This window comes from Sciurus carolinensis, chromosome 2, assembly GCF_902686445.1.
Source record: "Sciurus carolinensis chromosome 2, mSciCar1.2, whole genome shotgun sequence".
In the NCBI taxonomy this organism is placed as follows: Eukaryota; Metazoa; Chordata; class Mammalia; order Rodentia; family Sciuridae; genus Sciurus; species Sciurus carolinensis.
This window is the reverse complement of record NC_062214.1, coordinates 49443235-49465542: the sequence shown is the minus strand read 5'-3', so window position 1 is coordinate 49465542 and position 22308 is coordinate 49443235. Positions and strand designations below refer to the sequence as shown.

General features: G+C 43.9%; 1 protein-coding gene across 1 annotated transcript in view; it reads left to right on the top strand.

The window, feature by feature from the left end:
* Acss1 (acyl-CoA synthetase short chain family member 1) overlaps positions 1 to 22308 on the top strand; it is a 60462-nt gene that overhangs the window by 21702 nt on the left and 16452 nt on the right. Inside the window, exons 3-5 of the mRNA XM_047539142.1 lie at positions 10635 to 10834; positions 19511 to 19686; positions 20140 to 20292. Coding sequence (XP_047395098.1) covers positions 10635 to 10834; positions 19511 to 19686; positions 20140 to 20292 — 529 coding nt within the window. The remainder of the gene's footprint in view (positions 1 to 10634; positions 10835 to 19510; positions 19687 to 20139; positions 20293 to 22308) is intronic.

The following is a 22308-nucleotide window of genomic DNA, read 5'->3' as shown; positions in this document are numbered from 1 at the left end:
GCTGGAAAAACCAGAATTAGAATTTGAACTTAGCTTTGGCTGGGGTAATTCACTGAGGAATCTGAGGCTCAGGTCCTGTGGATGGAAGAGGCAAGATGGGGCACTTTACCACTGAGCTACATCCCCAATCCTTTTTATTTTCTATTTTGAGACAGGGCCTCATTAAGTTTGCTGAGGCTGGCCAGGAACTTGCAATCCTCCTGCCTCTGCCTCTGCTGGGAGCTGGGGTTATAGGTTCGTGCCACTGCCCCAGGCTCACAAAATCTTCTTTTCTTCCCTTCTTCTTCCTCTGCCTCTTCCTCTTCCTCTCCTCCTCCTCCTCCTCCTTCTCCTCCTCCTCCTCCTTCTCCTCCTCCTCCTCCTCCTCCTCCTCCTCCTCCTCCTCCTCCTCCTCCTCCTCCTCCTCCTCCTCTTCTTCTTCTTCTTCTTCTTCTTCTTCTTCTTCTTCTTCTTCTTCTTCTTTTTCTGACAATTTTTAAGTTGTTTGTTGGAAATCTTAGATTTTTAAAAATTTTAAGTATTTTTTTAGTTGTAAGTAGACACAATACCTTTATTTTATTTATTTATTTTTATGTGGTGCTGAGGATTGCATGCTAGGCAAGCGCTAACCACTGGGGCAACAATCCCACCCCAGAAATCTTAGATTTTGAAAAAACTCACTAATTATTTTGCTATATAAGAGCAAAACTCATAAACATACAGCATTTTGGTATAAAATTAATACTATGAACAGAAGATGCAAACCAATCAAGAGGTAAAAAGTTTTTAACAATAACACTGTTATTCAGGTGACCATCCAGCCTAATAGTTTGTTTTCCCTTTGTTGATATTTCCCACAAACCTTTCAATAAGCATTGTTCCTGGTGGTGTATACAAGGGCTGTGTGCAGACAATGTGCTTTCTTACTGATAAGGTGATTATCTTCCAGATGGCTGGGGCAGTGGAGGACAAACAGACACTCATAAATCCCAGAAGGGGCTCATCGGTGCCAGAAAGCTCCAGGACCATTGTGAAGGTCTGGACAGAGCTTGAGTGTAGGAAGTAGGAAAAAGTGGGGCTGAAGGTTGTAAAGTCCTAAAAACTGGACAGGGCTGCAGGTGTAGGTTGTGACCCTTATCATGGGAGAAGGAAGTGAAGGGGAGCTTGGGAATGAAGATGCAGCCACTGGAGGAGAGGAAAGGGAGATGAGCGAGGGTGTCCCCACATCCCTGTGTGCTGGGCACTGGTTGTGCTGCTTGCTTGGAGGACCAGAGAGCACAGGGTGCTAGGAGAAGGGGACAGCTTGGGTATTGGCTGCTTCTCAGAAGAGTGGCCACTCGCCTCACCTTCATTTCTTTTCCTGATTCTCCTGTGGCTGTACATACCTCATTAGAATGTTGTTACAGACCTCGCTGGCAGAAGGAGGTTTGGGAATCTGCCTTTGAAAATGCACCTTTGTTAATGAAGTTGGGAAATGTATCTGTTCAGATGCAGAAAGCAGATTTACTGGGACTCTTTTAAGCAGAAAGGGAGTTTCCACAGGGGGCTTACCAAATCACTGAAGAGGGAGGAGCAGCTCTAGGGTGGACATTCAGCCCTCACCTGTGGCACAATCCCAAAGTAACTCAGGCAGACTCCAGGGGTTGGGAAACCACCACTGTTGCCAGGTCAGCTACTTCTCACCACCCTCAGAGGTAGGGGGAGTACTCCTGAAAAACCCAGCAAACAGCAGTGTGCCTTGCAGCCTCTCCGGTGTGTGTGCAGTTCTTATTTACCTACAGAGATCTCATGTGCAAAGATGTCTCAAGGGAAGGATGCCCCTGGGGAGGCTGGAGTAGATGCTGTGGAGAAACAGGTGAAGACCAGTCAGGTGCAACCCAGTGTGGGAGGGGACCTGATTCTGGTAATGGGGTGGGGTGTTGATTATTACAGGATGAGGAGCCGACCTGTTGCTTCCCAGATCCCAGGCCACAGGCATGGCCTTGCTGATCCCTCCACTTCATGCAGGTGAACAAACTCTCAGATTAATTCCCATTGTGCCAAGGCCTTTGGTTGCCACAGCTGCTTAAGGTCTGCTGCAACTAACAGGCTCTGATCTTGACCCCTAACTTATTTATTCCATCCAGGGCAGGCTCATATGGATGCAGATTCATGGCAGGCCAGCCCCTTTTCAAAAGAACCATCTTCTATTTTGACAATGTAAACTCATTAGTTTTCTGGTAGTTGAAACTAAATCGTGATTGTTTTCTAGCCTTGGAATTTGTGTGAGGTTTTTGGCATGTTTTCACTGTTGCAAATAGGGATGCTTTTGTGAAATTGCAGAAGCTCACATACTACTTCTGAAGTGCTACATGGCCTCTTGTGGGTTCCAGCAGAGACGAGATGCATGAATATGTGCAGTGGCCCTGGTATCAAGGGCTGTTCAGGGAAAATATGTGAGCATACTCCCTGTTATTGACCCCATGCCGAGGAAGGAAGTGGAGTCTGGAAGTCCAACCTCTGAGCTTATACAGAACTTAACTCCATCTGAAGCTCAGGGTCAGAGAGACTGTGGCCTTAAAAGGGAGGTGATATGGCTTGGAATAAAAAAGAGGCAAGCATTTGCTCTTCTCTTTCTTTCAAAGTTACAATTTAAGCTTCTGTTAGCAATTACTTATTATCAAATGAATAATAAGAGGAATGAAATAAATAAATGACTAGCAATTATTGTTTCATGAAGGAAAGTTTATGTGAACTTTAAGGACATTCTCAAGCGGTGGGGTAGGTGGGTGTCACAGGAAGATTTTTGGGTGTGGCTGCTAAGAAAGATGAGAAGGCTGCCCCTGGAGTAAGGCAAGTTTAGTTAGTGGTTCCAAGTCTTATGGGGTTGGTGGCATCAAGTGCTCCTCAGAGTGATTGTGTATATAGCGTCCCAACACCTCATTCACATGAATCACATTCATGGTTTGAAATCAGCTGTAGGTGGAAAATTTACTCTGGTTAATGTTTATACTCTGGTATAAACAGCAAATTCTATAAAGCAGGGCTTTTCTTTTTAGTTGTTAAGTTCTCCAACCTGCTACCAACTCAGGTCCCAGGCAGTTACAGCAGGCTTGGTGCCCTTTATTTTTATTTTTATTTATTTTTTATTTTTTTATTTTTTTGGTGCCCTTTAAATGTTACCTGCTGCTGACTGTGTCACCCTCCTGCTGACTTTCCCCCCAGGTATTAATTTGCAATATTCTGTGGACTCACAGAAAAGCCTAGAAATAGAATGACTCCTAATTTGCACATGGTCTGGAACTTTCTATGTGAACTCATCAGCTTCCCTGTGTTTTGTCATTGCTGCTGCAGACAAATGAACTTGTATAGGGCAATCTTGAGAGACAGATGGCACAGGGGACATGTAAACCGGGAGTGGGACCTGAAAAACCACCCTGTGGCTTTTTTTTTTTTTTTTTTTTTTTTTTCTTTTTAACCAAAGGAAAAGTGGATGCTTTTAGGAAGTTAAAACCTACATCCTCTTCCAAATCCCACTAGTGAAAGGACTTAATTATGTGGATTGGGAGGTAAACAAGTCTGTCCAGCCAGTAGGTGAATGTTCTGCCAGGGCCTAGCTGTTTTCAGGGCTGTCTTCCAGGCTTGGAGTGCACCAGAGTGTGCTTGTCCAGGGTCATGAGCCTGCAGGAGCCCCTGGGATTCTTAATGTTTTTGCACTTGGTTTTCTCAGTGAAGTGAGTGTATTTTGCAGCTGGAAGGGAAAGAACTTCTTTTCCGGAGACAAGATTCTGGCCAAGGCCAACTGCTGAGAGGTCCAAGAGGAAATCAGGCATTAATGGTTACTTCTATTTGACAAGGGTGTCCTAATGGTCAACTGCATACTGACTATGGTCATGGAAGAAAAAAACTTAGGATGTGAGATTTGACCTGGACATGTCTAGGGAGACACCGCGAAGTAGGGGATCTCGAATATGGAGCCATCCCTACTCTCTCCCCTGTTCTGCATTCCTGATGGAAGAAAGGCTCAATTTAATATTTATGGATAAGAGCAGGTTTTTAGCACTTCTCTTGGTAATTTCCTCCTCCCCTTCCTCTTCCTCCTCCTTTTACTGGGGATTGAACTCAGGGGTACTTAACCACTGAGACACAGCCCATTTTTGTATTTTATTTGGAGACAAGGTCTCACTGAGTTGCTTAGGGCCTTGCTAACTTAAGGCTGGCTTTGAACTTGAGATTCTCCTGCCTCAGCCTCCTGAGCTGCTGGGATTACAGATGTGCGCCACTGAGCCTGGTGGTAATTTCCTTCTTAAACAGGAGTCAGTCTTAGGTGCAGAGCCTTTGGTTCCTTTCTTTGTTAGGGTTGGGGATGGGAACTGAATCCAGGGCCTTGTGTGGCACATTCTAAGCACATACTTCACTACTAAGCTGTACCCCCAGCCTGGTTCATTCTTAAATTTTTATTAAAAATGTAAACTAACCCAAGGAAAAATGGTACATTTAAATAACAAGAGTATTGGCTGCTGGTAAAAATCATGATGCTTGGGAAGCCTGGGAAACAAAAACAAGTGTTCTGATGTTGAAACTTATGAGAAGAACTGGGTGTGAGATGGGACTCCAAGGGGAGTCTAGACCTGGAATCCTACTCTGACCCATTCAATTGGCAGCCTTGAGAAAGTGGTTTAACTTCTCTGTGTCTCAGTTTCCTCATCTGGAAAATGGAGGGGAATGAGACCTCAGTGCCCATAGGCTGGTTGACAGTTGAATGGTGCTATTGTTTGGATTTTAATGCCTCCTGAAGACCCATGTGTTAAAGGCTTGGTCACCAACCTGTTGGGCTATGGGGAGGTGGTGGAACCTTTAGAAGGTGGTGCCCACTGGAACGAAGCTAGGCCACTGTAGGCACACCCTTGAAGGGAACAATGGGACTCCAGCCCCCTCCTGTCTCTCTCTTTTGCTTCCTGGTTGCCATAGGAGAGGAGCCTCCTAGAGCATATACTGTGCCATATGTACTATGCTGCCACAGGCCCAAAGCAACAAGGATAAGTGACCATGGACTAAAATCTCTGAAACTGTGAACCAAATAAAATAAACCTTTTACTTTATCAAGTTGATTATTTTAGGCATTTTGACACAGGGATGAAAAGCTGTGCTTTTGTGTGAACTATTTGGAACAGTCACCCCATAGCTGTTACTGTTTGTCATTTCAAGGGAAGGAAGTGGGAATTGGGGGTGAAGGTAAAGGAAGGCCAGAGGAGGGAATTGGGGAGGGAACCAGCCCCTGGAGACTGAGGAAGATAGTGTGCCTGATGGTAGCCTGGGGAAAAGGTTCCCTCTGCTCACAGTGGGAGGTGAGTATGACTGGAGAAGGTGGGGTGATGCACAGCAGGTGGTAGATGGGTTGCTCAGAAAGTGCACAGTGGGCCTGCCTTCCCTCTGGCCTCTCAGAGTCCCAGGCCCCAGCTGAGAGTCTGAATCCTAGAGCTGGCAGCAACTCTGACTGTGGGTCACTCTGTATCCTTCTCAGAACCACTCCTGCTGTTAGTACCTGCCACCAGGGCACAGAGCAGTTGGACTGCAAGGCACCTGCACATGCTTGTGTCACACTGACTCTGTGTGAGGGACATGGATTGTACAAAGCAAACTGTTCTCCTTCCAGGGGAAGAGGCACTTGAGGTGCCCAGCTCTGTTAGGAATCATCAGTGCTCACTACCTTTTTCCTCCCATTTCATAGTCTCTCATTTTCTGCAGTGATTATGCCATGTATAGGGCATCTTTAAAGGCCCTTGGGAGGGGCTGGGGGTACTGCTCAGTAGTAGAGCAACTGCCTAGCAGCTCAAGTTCTGAGTTCAATTCCCAGCATGGTAAAAAAACCAAAAACAAACAAAAACAAACAAACAAAGAAACCCCAAACCAAACCAAACAAAACAAAAACCTTAAAGGTGCCTGAGACTTCATATTTGTGCCTTAAGCACCATTAGGAGTAGACCCTGTTGTCAGGCCATCTTGTAGATAAGACAGACAAGGCTCCAGGGGTATAGACAACTGGAGGAAGACATCTCTGGAAACTCTCTAAGTTCAGTATTTTCCATAGAGTACACCAAAACCTTAGGGAAAAGAACTGTGTATAGTGGTAGGCACTGGTACAGTCCCAGCTACTTAAGGTTGAGGTAGGAGGATCACTTGAACCCAGGAGTTGGAGATCAGCCTGTGCAACAGATTGAGACCCTGATGCAAAAACAAAGCACTAACAAACAAAAAAACCCAAACAAAAAGAAAACATATCTATTTTCTGCAAGGAATTCAGAAAACATACTGCTTGAGAGACTGGTTGACCACTGGCAACTGGGCTCTTATTTCCTGGGAACCCCAATGTGTCTTGGGTCTTGCTTGGCATATAGCAGCTTGGGGACTTTTTTTGTGTTTAAGTGCAGTTTCTGCTCTATATTTTCACAGCAGCTTCTTTTTACTAAAGGTCAGGGTCACAAAAACAAATAATGTGTGAAGAGTTTCATATTTGGTTCATGAGCCTGTTCAGCTGATTTCCAGGGCTTCTATACTTTCAGTGGTAGTAATTAGCAGAGTGAGCCAGTTTCATCACCATTAACTAATATTTAGTGGCTGTGGAATGTCAGGGTCAGAGGAGTCTGCTCCTCAGGCCTGATTCTAGGAGTTGTGATTCGGAAGACACTTCTGCCTGCCCAGAGAGAAGAGGTCTGCCTTGCTATGTTCCCCTTCTCTAAAGCCCATCCTTTCTTTTCTAACCACCTCTATCTTGCACAAACAGTATGCTGAAGAAAATATTAAGTTCTAGAGACAGCACAGGAATGTCAAGTTCTGCATCTAGACAGGGAATTGACCCCTCCGCTTCAGCACAGGGGTAGAGAGGACTGAAGTGACTATGCCTGTGAAACACTTTGTGTCTGTCACAGGTGCCGGAGAATGCAGGGTGAGCTCAGGCTCTCATTTCATGCTCACCTCCTGTGCTCATTTGTTCAACAAATGTTCATTAAACATCTTTTATGAACAAGGCTTAATTCTAGATGCTGGGAAGACAGCAATAAATGAAACGGAAATCTCTGCCCAAGTAGACCTTGTACTCCAGAGGGACAATAAAGAAGATAAGTCTGTCAACTAGTGTTTATTTCATGAATACTGAGAGCCAGAGTAATTGTAGGAAATGAACAAATTATGCACCCTCAATTTCTCTCTCTCTTTCTCTCTTACTAGGGATTGAACCCAGGGATTCTTTAGCATTGAGCTACAGCCCCAGTCCTTTTTGTTTTTTATTTTGAGACAAGGTTTCACTAAGTTGCTTAGGGCCTTGCTAAATTGCTGAGGCTGGCTTTGAACTTGTGATCCTCTGGCTCTCCTGAGCTGCTGGGTTTACAGGTATGTACCAACAAACTTAGCTCTCAAACACAACACGCAGGGACAACTTTCCTTACTTCCTTAGGCTGGTATTAGGAAATGGCTAGGAGAGAAAGGTACTTTCAAATATTAACCGTGAAGAAACAGCTTTGATTGGAAGATGTATGAAAAACAAATACCAGTGCATTTCTTCCTCTCTTTTCTGTTTCCAGCTATTTCCTGTTTGGGGCTAATATTAGATTCTGAGGCTGGGGAGCAGAGGGTGCATTTATAGACTGAGTTCATACAGGTGTCATGTTGGTGACAGATACTTGCAGACAGATATTGTATCTTTAATATTGAACACAAATTATTCCCAGTTGATATTATAAGTTGTCTGTAGAAAGTTCCCCGAAGGCCAGTCAGAAAAATGTTAGTGGGGTTAAGTACCAGGAATACAAGGCCAGATTTGTACATTTGTATACATCATTTGCATGGGTCTATACTAAAAACTGGGTCCTGAGTAGTCTACATTGCAGAGAAACTTTAATGTCCTGCTCAGTACATGACCAAGTGTTATATTACTCCTTGAACTTAAAACTCATTTTACTGGGATCATTTCTAAGAAAACTGCATGTTGCAGAACCTTGGAAAGTGCACTGGGGTGCAAGATTGAATATTCTGCAAACAAAGAAACAAAGAGGAAGTTGGGGTTTCCGGAAAGTTGAGCCCTAAAGCTCTCCTGAGTGGCTGTTTTTTTTTTTTTTTTTCTTTTGTTTTTTTTCCATGGTGCTGGGGATAGAACCCAGGTCTTCGCACATACTAGGCAAGTGCTGCACTCTGAATACACCCCCCAGTCCTGCATTATTTTTTGACATGGAAGCAGTAGCATTTTGGTTTGTGGAAGAATTTGAGAAGTCACAAATATTTAAAAACATGCTTTTGAACAGTTTCAGAGTACTTGAAACATCAGAATCACTTGAACAGCATTTATTTTTCAAGACCTAGATTTGCACCAGGCCCCTGGGTGCATACGGAGGTCCTCAATCTCCCGAGGAACACACAGGCCCATGTTGAGGCCTCACCAGATCCTGCTCCAGCTCCTTGGTCCATACTGAAGCCCCTAGTCCTCCAGGGAACACGTGGTCAGCCTCAGCCTGGTTTCTAGGTCCTCCTTTGGGCTATAGTTCAGCTGCCCAGTTTCAGTGGTTGGGTGACTTCTCCCACCCTAGGGAAAACTCACTGATTCCTTTCTGGTTCAATCTTCTTCCCCCCGCCTGAAAGCTCCCTGTGCTACCCTCAGTGACTATCCTTCTCATTTTCTTGTCCAGTGCCAAACACCTTGTATGTCCCCTTGTGAGGATGCCTTGAATGGGATTCTAGGTGCTTAGAATGAGATTTTTTAATCTTTGGAAGTCACCAAGTAAGTTAGCTGATTTCAGTCATTTTAGAAAAGATTTCAAAGATTTCTGGGAATTCCCATCTGTTGGGAAAGGTAATGCCTATTGAATATTCAGCAGGGTCCTGGGTGGGTCTTTCTTCTCTTTAATACTTGCATGGGTTAAATGAGATGGTGCTCACTCTCTGACAATTATGAAGCAACTGAGAAATACAAGCTGCCATGCCAGTGCATCTATTACAGAAAGTTAACACAAGTCTTTCTATATGAATAGTCCACAGTCCTTCACCTCAAAGTGCTGCTTTAGATTTGTAGAATAATAGCTGAATTTCAACCTCCATCTCCCCCTACACTGCCAGAGGCTTCAGCCCTCAGAGCTATGAAAATGGATTCTGCATTGAAAGCTCCTAGTTGCTCTTTTGTGTTGACCATAGTTGCTTCTTTAGCACTGTAGGGGGCCATCACAGCCTTCTTTAAGAGTGTTTCTGGGCCTTAGATTCTGTGGATTTTGGTCAGGGGGTATTCTTTCATTGGAACTTAGGCAAGGGGTGGGTGGAGTGCCACTGAATGGTGCCTTTGTCCTCCTTTGAAAGCTTTAAGGAGAAAAGATGAAATTCCTCAAGAGGCATTGGAGCCAGGCTGGGCTGGAGTTCCCCAGCCTGGGAGAAGTGCAGGCTGGACTTGGGATTTGTTTCTCATCTGGTCTCCTTAGCAGGATGACATTGGGAGAAAACAAAGGTCTCCTTGAGGTCCCGGCCTGAGATGGGGAACCTTTATTTTCATTTCACTGAGGTTTCCTGGCGGCCTCTCGATGAGCTTCGCCTTTCTTTGGCAGCTCTTTGAACAAAGGGGAACTATACTTATCAGGGGTTTGCGGAGCTCAAGGAGGTCCGTGCTGCCAGGCTCCAGGGTCCCTTAGTAGCAATGCAGAAAACAGGAGTGTGACAAATGGTGGCGAGCCCAAATTCAGAGAGAGAGGTTTCTTCTCATCCTATCTGTGCTAGTACTTCTTATTTTTAAAAAATTAACTGAAATTAAACCACGTACAGCAAAAATAGGGAACCGACTGGTTACTGCAGTCGCCAAGTTCAAGTTCAGCGAGGTAGAAGGTTAGAACACGGTTAAGGAAACTGAAGGATGTGAACAATAGACCCCAGCTTGCTTCCGCAATTGACTTTGTTTTTCTTCACTTTTCTCTCCATACAGTACAAAGGCGGCAGCTCGCGCGTACTTGGGGTTTTCTCGGAGATGAGTGTTTTGGATTCTGATGGGCTGGGATGGGTCGCGTGTCACTTATAACCCAATCATCTCTGTCCGGGGAGAGGCAGAGTTCTGATTGGCTGTCCAAACCTCCTGATAGGATCTGGAGGGGTGGGGCACTGATGCCCTTTAGACCAAGGGGTACCGCGCCCATCTCTGCCTCCGGTGCTTATCAGTATCTGCCCTCTCTTTTTTTCTGGGCTTCCAGCAGGGTGACCGACTCCGTGCTGCCTTCCCTCCAGACTCTTCAACTTCGCAGCATTGGGAACTCTTCTGTCTAGGCCTGTGTCCCTGACTGGCAAGAGGGTTTCTTGGTGTCTCTGGCCTGTGTGGTTCAGAAAACTGGGGCCTCCTGTTTCCCTACTTTTGGAGGCGAATGTTTTCAGGAGTCCCTGAAATATAATCTGTGCTTCAGATACTTGTGGTCTTCAAGAAATGGTGGTAAAGACAGCCTTATCAACTTCGCAATTTCTCAGTGAATGTACAAATGTTAAAATTATTTCTTTCTGGAAACGAACTTGCTATGTAACTAGTATTTTGGTACCTGCTATCTTTTCTGCACTGGGCTGGATGTATGATACTTGCCATTTGTGAATTGTTCCAGCCCAAACAAAAGTCTGTCTTTTGGCCCTTCCCTATCTTTGATGGCTTTCTTTTTCCTGTACTACAGAGAACTGCTGGAGACCACCTGCCGCCTGGCCAACACGCTGAAAAGGCATGGAGTCCACCGAGGGGACCGTGTGGCCATCTATATGCCTGTGTCTCCACTGAGTGTGGCAGCAATGCTGGCCTGTGCCAGGATCGGAGCTGTCCACACAGTTGTGTTTGCTGGATTCAGTGCAGAGTCCCTGGCTGGGAGGATCAATGATGGTGAGCACATGGACTGGGGAGGGGAGGAACCTGGGAATCCCCTGGTCCTTGCTCCTATGGGGCCTGGTCATCAAGGAGGAGACCATTACAGTACAGCTAGAAAAGTCACACAGTCAAATGACAATGCTACCAGGATACATGGGTGAATGAGCATTTGTTTTGTGAGCTGAGATCTGAGCATATTTGATTTAGCCAGGTGAAGAAGGGAGGAGAGAGTTCTAGGTAGAGAAAATGACTAGATGGTGGCAGGAGTTTTGTGCGGGAGGCCTGGAGGAAGTTGGCCTGGTTGTAGCACAGAAGGGAAAAGTGGGGTAATTGAGATGAGGCTGTGCATGAGGAAGGTACTGCAAGTTGCTAGCTTTCTGTTGTGAAGAACAAAAGGGTGAATCATCTCCATAGATCTAGAGTCTGGGGAGGGGGCATGCAATATATCTTTAAGGCTTTCTCACTGCATGTGGGTTAGACTCTCCTGGACAGAGCAGAATAATAGTGTCTCCTTGCTATTGCTGTTGTCAAAAGGCTGAGTGTCTGGATCATTGCCCAGTGTACAGATGTCTGTGCAGTCTGACTCCTGCTCTTCTTACAGAATTCTCTGAGCTGACTTTCTAAAGAACATGCCAGTTTCTGGGAACCATTTAGAGTTCTCCTGTGTTACAGAAGACTTGACTGTGAGTTGAACAGAGATAAAGGACTGAATTCTTAGACCCTGCTGACTCTCTTTTTAAAAAAAGGTTGGGAAACCCATCCACTCCATTTCAGGGTTTCTTGTTTACTTTCAACGTCTGATGCTGCCACCTCTTCTCTTCCTCTCTCTAGAACTTTATAGCACCTACTTTGTGCCATGCACTGTTCAAGCACTTTATCTTCTTTAACTAACTTAGTCCTCATAAATTTGTATGAGATTGTACTCTTACTTTTTTCCCCCCTCCTTTAAAATTATCACTGTGAGCATTTCAAAGAGTAAAACTCAGTGGCAGTAAGTACATTTGCAGTGTTGTACAACCATCATCACTATCTAGTTAGTCCATTCAAAGTAGGTTGAATTGATTGTCTTACAGATCTCATAATCCAATCATTTTATCTCTGAATATTCCTGCATTAACATGGGAGCTTTTGGAGGGACACTTTATGTCCAAAACTTTCTCATGGCCCCAACCAGACACGTTATACCTGTTAAGAAGATCTTTCTGAGCTGGGCGTGGTGGTGCACTCTTGTAATATCTGCAGTTTTAGAGGCCAAGATGGGAGGATTGCAAGTTGGGCAATTTAATGAGAACTTGTCTCAAAATAAACAGTAAAAAGGGCTAGGAATGTAGCTCAGTGGTAGTGTCCTGGGTTTATTCTCCAGTACTGCCTCTGCCAAAAAAAAAAAAGGTATTCCCCCTTCCTTCTTCTGTCTAACCTCCAGCAATCACTTGTTTTTTTGATTTGCCTATTCTGGATAATAGGAAATTATACAATACATGGTCTTTTGTGTTTGGCTTTTTCCACTAAACCTGTTTTTTGAAGTTCAGCCATGCTGTAATATGTGTCAGTACTTCTTGTTGTAGTTGATTAATATTCCACTGTGTGGATATATCATATTTTGTTTATCCAGTCAGCAGTTGAGAGACAGTTGAGGTGTTTCCACTTTTTGGATATTGAGAATGAATCTACTGTGAATGTTCATATGTAAGAACACCTGCTTTCAATTTTTAGGGTATAGACTTAGGAGTGGAATTGCTGGTTCATATGGTAATTTCATGTTTACCTCATTGAAAAATTACAAAATTGGTGCCAAAAAAAAGCTGCACTATTTACATTCCCACCAGTAATATATGAGGGTTCCTCATCAATTCTTGTTAATTTCCATTAAAATATTATAGCTGTCATAGTAATAATGAAGAGGTATCTCATTGTGGTTTTTATTTGCATTTCCCTAATGACTAATATTGTTGAGGATCTTTTTCTGTGCCTTTTGGCCATTGTTATGGTTTGTATATAAAGTGTTCCTCCGAAAGCTCCTGTGTTAATGCAGGAATATTCAGAGATAAAATGATTGGATTATGAGATCTGTAAGACAGTCAATTCATCCTACTTTGAATGGACTAACTGGGTGGTGTCTGTAGGCAGGTGGGGTATGGATGGAGGAGGTGAGTCATTGGTGGTATACCCTGGAAGGGCTTGTCTCCTCTGTGGACCCTTCCCTTTTTTCATGGCTTCACGGCCTTCATGAGTAGTCAGTGCTCCTTGACCATACCCTTCTGCCATGATGTTCTGCCTTCCCTTGGGCCCAGAGTAATGGAATTGGCTCACCATGAACTAAATATCTGAAACTGTAAGACAAAATAAACTTTTCTAAGTTGGTCTTGTTGGGTATTTTGGTCACAGTGATACAAAACATATTTGTATGTTTCCTTTGGAGAAATGTCTGCTTAAGCCCTTTGCCTTTTTTTTTTAATTGGTCATTTGTGCATTTGTTGTTGAATTTTTTTTTTTTTTTTGCGGTGCTGGGGATCGAACCCAGGGCCTTGTGTTTGCAAGGCAAGCACTCTACTGACTGAGCTATCTCCCCAGCCCTTGTTGTTGAATTTTTAAAAAATATTTTTAGTTGTAGATAGACACAGTACCTTTATTTATTTATTTTTAACGTGGTGCTGAGGATCAAACCCCGTGCCTCATATATGTGAGGCAAGTGCTCTACCACTGAGCTACACCCTTAGCCCTGTTGTTGAATTTTAAGAGTTCCATATATATTCTGGAAGCTGAATATTTATTATTTTTTTTAAATTTTTGTACTGCTAGGGATTGAACCCAGGGATGCTCTACCATTGAGCTATATCCCCAGTTCTTTTTATTTTTTATTTTGAGGCAAGGTTTTGCTAAGTTGCCCAGGCTGTCCTTCAATAATCCTTCTGCTTTAGCCTCCTGAGTCACTGGAATTATAGGTGTGCACCAATGAGCCTGGCTGGATGGCAGACTTTTATCAGATACTGTATATGATTTGCATATTTTTCTACCATCCTATAGGTTGTCTTTTTACTCTCTCAGTAGTGTTCTTTGGTGCACAGAAGTTCTTAATTTTGATAAAGTAGTTTATCTATTTTTTCTCTTGTTGCTTGTTTTTATGCTGTATTATTTAAAAAATGGCATCATATTGATTTGCTCCTATATTTTCTTCTAAGGGTTTACTAGTTTTGGTTTTTACATTTAGGTCTTTGATTCATTTTGAGTTTTTTTTTTTTTTTTTTACCCCCCGCTGGGGATCAAACCCAGAAACCCACATGAGCTTAGCAGGTGCTTTACCACAAAGCTATATACCAGCCCTCTTAGGTTATTTATTGTATAGTGTATGAGGTCAGGGTCCAATTTCATTCTCTGTCCTATGGATATTCAGTGGTTTTGGCACCTGTTGAATGGCACCCTTTGTAGGGTTGGGGATGGAAACCAGAGCCTTGTGCATGTGAGGCAAGTGCTTTACCACTGAGGTGCACCTGCCCTTCTTGAAAATAATTTGACCATATGGGCTTCTTCTGGGCTCTATCTTCTATTCTGTGGTGGTCTGTTCTTAAACCATTTTGATACCATAGCTTTACAGCAAATTTTGAAATCAGAAAGTGTGAGTCTTTCAACTTTGTACATGTGTTTAAGATTGTTTTGGTTATTCTGGGTCTCTTGCATTTTCATATGAACTTTAGGATTAGCTTTTCCATTTCCATGCAAAAGGATGTTGGGATTTTGATTGGGATTGCATTGAATCTGTAGAAGAATTGGTAAGTACTGCCATACTAACAATATAATCCTAGAACATGGATTTATTTAAATTTAAGTCTTTAAAAATTTCTCCTGTCAGCTGGGTGCAGTGGTGTATACCTATAATTCCAGCTACTGGGCATGCTGAGGCAGGAGTATCACTAGTTCAAAGCCAGCCTTGGCAACTTAATGAGACCCTGTCTTAATATAAAAATAAAAAGTACTGGGGTGTAACTCAGTGGTGGAGTATCTCTGGATTCAATCCGTAGTACTGAAAAAAATTTTTTTTTCTTCTAACAATGTTTTGTAGAGTTTAGTGTACAAGTCTTGCCTATTCTTTGTTACATTTTCCTAAGAATTTTATTCTTCCTGAAGTTTTCGTAAATGGAATTGTTTTCTTAATATCTTTTGCTTATGTAGAGAGACATAAATCATTGTTGCATGTTGCTTTTGGATACCACAAAGTTGCTGATTTGTTTCAGTAGGTTTTGTGTGCATGTGTGTTTTTCTTAGGATTTTCCACACACTGGACCACAGAATTCCACACACTGGAATACAGAATAGTTTTACTTCTTTCTTTCCACTTTGGATGTTTTTAATTCATTTTTCTGTCTAGTGCTACTGTTACAAAGTTGAATAGCAGTGGGGAAAGTAGCATCCTGGACTCATCCTGATACTGAAGGAGAACTTTGGTTTGGTCTTTGATGTTGAGTGTGATGCTATTTTCATAGATGCTTTTTATCAGGTTAAATAGGTTCCTTCTCATTCCTAGTTTGTTGAGTGGTTTTTTTTTCTTTTATCATGAAAGAGTATTTAATTTTTTCAAGTGCTTTTTTGGCTTTTCCTTCACTCTGTCAGTGTGTTGTATTGAACTGATTGATTTGTGCATTTTGACCACCTTTGCCTTCTGGGGGCAAAATCCCATTTGATCATGGGGCATAATCCTGTCAATGGTATTGAATTAAGGGGTTTTGCATAATTTTTCATAAGGGATATTTGGTCTTCAGTTTTCTTAAAGTGTCTTTGGTATTGAAGTAATACTGCCCTCATAAAATGGATTTTAAAGGATCACCACCTCTTCAGTTTTTGTAAGAACTTGAGAATAATTGGCATTAATTATTCTATAAGTGTTTGGTACAATTCATCAGTGAAATTATCTGGTCCTGGTCTTTTCTTTGGTGGGAGGTTATTTTTTCCTTTTTAAAGATGAGGAAACTGCCGGGGGCAGTGGTGCTTGCCTGTAATCCCAGCAGCTTGGGAGGCTGAAGCAGGAGGACTGCAAATTCAAAGCCAGCCTCAGCAAAAGCAAGGTGCTAAGCAACTCAGTGAGACCCTGTCTCTAAATAAAATACAAAAAAAGGCTGGGGATGTGGTTCAGTGGTCGAGTGTCTCTGAGTTCAATACCTGGTACTCCCGCTAAAAAGATGAGGAAACTGAGGCACAGAGATTTTAAGTGACATATCCAGAGTCAGAGTCAGGCTTTTCCATCAGAGTTTATTCTTTTAGCATTATACTGGACTATTCCTTTCCTCTCTTGCTGGCATGGTCATGGTTACTAAGTGTTTTTTTTTTTTTATAATACCTTTATTTTATTTATTTGTATGTGGTGCCATGCATGCTTGGCCAGCGCTCTACCACTGAACCACAGCCCCAGCCCCACTAAGTGTGTTTTTTAAGATGCTTTGAGACAAGCCATAACAGTTGACTCTGGAAAACTTTGGAAGACTAGGGATTTAGTACCTGGATGCTGGGGTAGTGCTTAGAACCTCAGGACCCCTAAACCACCAGCATGGGAAAGCAGATACCATACCACCTCTGAAGGCCTTAGCAGGAGACCTCCTATAACTTTCTTCAGGATATTGCCACTAAGAAAAACCTGCCCCAACACCCTCTGATCTCTGTGTCCAGCTCTCCTGGTATTGAGTTTCTGGGGGCAAGACTGATGAGATAGTGTTTGGGTCCTCTTGGGCCAACAAGTGGCATTCTTGATTATCTTTTCCTGTGTAACAAACTGCACCAAAACTTTGTGCTTAAAACAATAACTGAACATAATAAATTTTGTTATATTTCACAAACTGTGGGGCAAGAATCAGATGGGCATGGTAGGAATGACTTCTCTTTGCTCCATGATTTCCAGACACCAACTGGGTTGACTTTGAATGGTTGGGGGCTGGTCTGGTATCTTTTTCTTTTCATGTGGCTTCTCCGTGTGACTGCCTTGGACTTCCTCATAGCACGGCACCCTCAGGCAGTCAGACTTATGACATGGTGGCTCATAGTTCCTGGAGGAAGAAAGTGGAAATTGCTAATCATCCTCATGGCCAGGCCTAGAATACACAGAGTATCATTTTTATTATACATTGGTCAAACCATTCACTGACCAGTCCAGATACCAGGGGAAGGGACCTAGGTTATCTTTCTCCATAAGACTAGATCAAAGAATCTGTAGCCATCTTCAGTCTGCCACTGGGAGGACTGGGTGTTTTGTGAGTGTGCCTACCAGGGTCTTGCCATGAACCAGGCAGCCATCTCAGTTGATATGCATGATTCTAGTGTTCTAGTTCCCTGTCTAGTTTCCAGGATGTCACCATTCTTCTTTAATCTTCTCTCTTGCTTATTGCTGGCTTTGAATATAAAGGGGACCAAGAGCCAGGGATGTGGGTGGTTTTAGAAGAGAAGAATGGCTCAGGGCTGACAGCAAGGAAATGGAGATCTTGGCCCTGTAGTCCCATGGAACTCAGTTCTGCCAATAGCCAGTTGGGCCAGGGAGCAGAATTTTCCCCAGAACCTCCAGAGGGGAGCCCAGCCTGCTGATACCTTCATTTTTGCCTTGTGAGACTGTGCCCAGAGCACCTGTCAAGCCTACCTGTTCTGCAGAACTGTGAACTAAAAACAGGTGTCCTAAGCCATCAAGTTTGTGGTCATTTGCCATGGGAGCAATTGAGAACTAACACAGATTCTAAGACCTGTTTCAAACCAGGAAGGGACAGTTGAGGCCTCTCAGACAGTGTCACATGGCTCCTACCTGTGTTGCATGCTGTTACTAGCCCTGTCTCCATCAGTCAGCTGTGAAGGGATCCAGTGTGTGAGATGACCTTGTCCTGCCCTGATACTCTGACCTTGAAAACAGCTTGTGCAGTGGGGCCCTGGGCAAATGAGAACCCAGGAATGAGGTGTGAGTCATAGAGGCTTTAGAAGGAGCTGCCACTTCAGCATGGGAAATGGGTAGGGACACTGCTTTCTTTGTTTCTTATGTTCTTGAGCACCATCATTTCTACTTGCTTGGGTCATCTTCCTTTTTCATCCACAGGGAGCACACTTAGACCACACTCAGCTCCAAGGATATAGGATTGGAGAGTTTCTGATAGGCCTCACATGTCTGACTCAATTTCCCTTGGTGACATATTGCTAATGTCTGAAGAGCAAAGAATGTATGTGACCAGACCCAAGTGGGTGCCCTGGTGCCCCGTGAAGGTGTGGCTGCTCCTGCAGGTCTGAAATATCTCTCCAATCCCTGGATAGGCCTTTGGGGTCATCTGGCTGCAAAGTCCTGTGCTGGAGAATTCTCAGGTAGCCTTCAAGGCCATTACATCTCTAGGACTCTTAGGAGGAAAAAGATCATGGACATGTGGCTCTAAAGTATTTTCAGGGTTGGGGGGATATTGCTCAGTTGGTAAAGGGCTTGTCTTGCATACACAAGGTCCTGGGTTCAATCCCCACCACCACAAAAAAAAAAAAAAAAAAAAGAAAGAAAAGAAAAGAAAAAAATTTCAGACTGACTCAGGAACATAGTGACTTAGTGCTCTCACAGAAGACATCCTGAGACAAGAGTCCCAGTATAAGTGGTACATCTGAGAGGTGATCCTCAGGCATTGGGAAGTGGGTTCAGAAAGATGGATCTACATTGGGCATCCAGAACTTCATCCACGGGGAAACCTGAGTGATAATGTAGCTTATGTGCATCAGGATAACCCCTCATGCAGGTAGGGGAGTTGAAGTATTTATTCTTTTTAAAAAAATTTGTTCTAATTTGTTGTATATGACGGTAGAATGCATTTATACATTTTGATAGGTAAGTATTCTTCATCTGTTGAGAGTCATTGATTGAGGACAGCAGGGGTGGGGGTAATTCCTCAGCACTTCTGCCCTTGGCTTTAGAATAGACCCTTGGTACAGAGTGATTAAAAGACCCCAGAGATATGTGTGAGGCTCTTGCTAGGCAATGCTACAATGGGTATTTGTTACAGGCTTTTCCTTAGGGTTATCCCACATTAGAGTACAGTGCAAAAAGTAATTCCTTTGCCTATGATCCTCATGTCCAGTGTGTGTCCCTTTTTTCTTGCTCTGGGCCTTGCCCTATTATCTTTGGAAGCTCAGGTTCCCCAATATAGTCCTGGGTCTGGCTGACCCAGGCTTAGTCATTGAAGACCAATTGCAACCAGGGGAGCCACCTGGGAAGCCACCTGGGGTGGAGAGGTCTCTGTTTTCTGGACAGTGAAGGTTACAAGGTTATGAAAGTGCCCCTGGAATTGGACCTGGCCACATAGGATACTGTGGGGTTTGGTCTTTACCTCTCAATATTGCTCTACTACCATGATTGCTGTGGGCAGTGTGATAGCCACTTACCTGGAGAAAACTCCTGGGGCAGGTGGGAGGAAGAGTGGAAGTTGGTTGGGAAACTATCTTTATGCTGCCATCCTGAAGGAGGAGAATTTGAGCTTCATTGTCATTTGTTTCTGGTTCCTTCCTGTTCTTCTTCAGAACTGGGAGGACCTGGTGTTGCCGCATAGCAAAGCCAGCAGACTTTTACTCTTTTGGTTAATTCTTTTATTCAAAATTGAACTTCATTATACTCTCAGGTCTGGGATGTGTGGTTTCAAGTCAGGTTATGAGGATTGGAGCAGGGAGGAAACTGATCAGACATGTCCATATTGTTTCTGTTAGCCAAATGCAAGGTGGTTATCACCTTCAACCAAGGACTCCGGGGAGGGCGTGTGGTGGAGCTGAAGAAAATAGTGGATGAAGCCATGAAGAATTGTCCAACTGTCCAGCATGTCCTGGTGGCTCAAAGGACGGACAACAAGGTCCATATGGGGGATCTGGACATTCCCCTCGAGCAGGTGGGTTTACCTTACTTTGTATAGTTTGAGGAGGAGAGATTAATAGGGTTAATTAACAGGAGAAATTGGTTAACAGGGTCTGGGGTTTGTTGGGTTGTGGTTCTCAATCTGGGTTCCCCAGAGGTGCTCAGGCTTCCTTTGTAGTGTTCACACTCCACCCCCTCACCCCCCAACCCCATCCCCGCCACCATTTTTTTTGTTGTTGTTGTTGCTGGGAATGGAACCCAGGTCCTTGTGCATGCTAAGCATATCTCAATTTCTGAGCTACACCTACATTCCAGATCCATTTTTTTATTTTGTGTCTTCTCTGCATTTGGAATTGAACCTGGGCAGGCCAGAGAAGGTGCTCTGAATCTGTTCTGTTCAGTCATTGCAGCTGGGGAAGTGGTATTCTCAGGGAAGCTGAATGAAGGGGAGAGACTAACTGCCCTGGATGTTTCTTCTCCCTTCCAGGAAATGGCCAAAGAGGCCCCTGTATGCATCCCAGAGATCATGGACAGCGAGGACATGCTCTTCATGCTGTATACCTCGGGAAGCACTGGCACCCCCAAGGGGCTCGTCCACACCCAGGCAGGCTACCTGCTGTATGCTGCCCTGACACACAAGGTAGAGGCTTGTGTGGGAAGGAGAGCCCAGGATGGTTGCCGCCATGCCCCTGGCAGGCTCTGGGCAGGGTCGGGAGGGGCTGTAGTTAAGACTGGACTCCTCCTGCTGTAGGATGATGCCGTGTTGGTATGATATGCTGGTGTTTTGTCATAGTGTGCTCATAAGCAGGGCCATTGTGAGTCATGCTGTTGAGACAGTGGAGTAGGGATGTGTGCTTGTGAGACAAGGTACCAAGCCTGGCTGTGACCCGGCAGTCCTCTGCCCTGCCCTCACCCCTCCATCAGCTTGATGCCTGTGAAATAGAACCTCCTTGACTCTGACTCCAGGCTGATGCTGGTCATCAGCAGGACTGTGTTCTGATGCTCTGGGCCCAGGCACTTCTGACTTCATGAGTCCCTTACTCCATACAAGATGTAAAAAGTTGTATCTTGCAACTATATTGGGGAAATACAAGAATTTAAACAACAGAAATTTATAAGGACTAGGGGTGTGGCTTAGTGGTAGAGCACATGCTTAGCATGTGTGAGGTCCTGGATTCCATCCCAGAACTGAAAAATCCCAGCTACTTCAAGCTGAGGCAGGAAGATTGTAAATTTAATGCTGGGCGGAGCAACTTAGGCCTTGTCTCAAAATATAAAAAAAGGACAAGGGGTGTAGCTCATGGCAGAGCACTTACCTAGCACATGCAAGGCCTTAGGTTCCATCCCCTACTTATTTAAAAAGTGAAATTAAAAAAAAAAAAAACTTTTATAAAGAAACAAATTTACTATGTGGAAATTGCACTATAGTGGGCCACATTTTTTGTGATATAAAGCATTGATAGAGCATTTTCTTTATTCTAATAAATGCATTTGCAAATTAGTACCCATTTAAATGTGGATGAGTGGGGAATAGTGATTTAGTAGGGTATTCATAGTTACTTTGGGGAGTAGCTGACACATTCCACGTGGGCTTGAGTTTTAAACTACCAGCTGTGGACTGGACTCTGTTGCAAAAGGCCAACTCAGCTTTTGCTGGTGGCAGTGGTGAAGGGAGCTGACTGGAGCAGAGTTTGAATGCTGACCTGGCTGGTGGCATCTTTCCCTGTCTTGGCCCTCTTGGATTGCAGATGAGGTTCCCAGCCAGGCTTTTGTTCCTTAGCTGGGCTGACCCAGGAGCCAGAGATACCCTCAACAGTCCCAGAAAATTCATGGCTGGGTTGGAGTACAGGGTTTAATTCTGACTTGGTCATTATGGGTAGGGGTAAGGGTAGGATGGAAAATTCTAATTGGGCAGGCTGGGTCTCATGGGGAAGTGAACTCCTGGGGATGAAAGTGAGGTGAGGAGGTTCCCCAGAGGGAGTTACAGAGGGAAGAAGAAGTAGGTGCTGGAGCACAGAACTCATGCTCGGCACTAAGGACATTTACAGTGAGGCAGAAAGACAGATGTGGTGCAGGATTGGCTGAGCAGATCATATGTCACACTGAACGTGAATATGTAATTAACATTTTTGCCTCTAGCTGTTGACTGACTTCGCATGAGTCATGGGACATTTCTTGACCTCAGATTACTCATCTGAAACCTCCCGTTCCTCAGTTCCTGGTAGGGATGTTGCAAAGATTGACAGATTGTGTAAGTAAAAATGCTTTGGAAAACATAACCACTGATACCAAATGCCAGGAAAAGCAGAATGGATCTGTTTCTATCAAATGTAAAATATACATTAGGGAAGCTGTAAATGTGGTGAGTGTCTTTGTTATTTGTGTTTCCTTTGTTTCTATACTAGAATTGAAGCTAAGGAAACTGTAACACTGAGAAACATCCTCAACCCCTTTTATTTTATTTATTTTTTAAATTTTGCATCAGGGTCTGGGACAGTTACTGAGGATCTTGATAAGTTGCCCAGCCTGACCTTGAATTTGTGGTCCTCCTATCCTCAGCCTCTCAAGTTACTGTGATTACAGTTACCATGCTCAGCCTATTTGTTTTCAAAGTGTTCCCTGGACCCTGTCTACATGAGCAAAAGAAGTGGGGCTA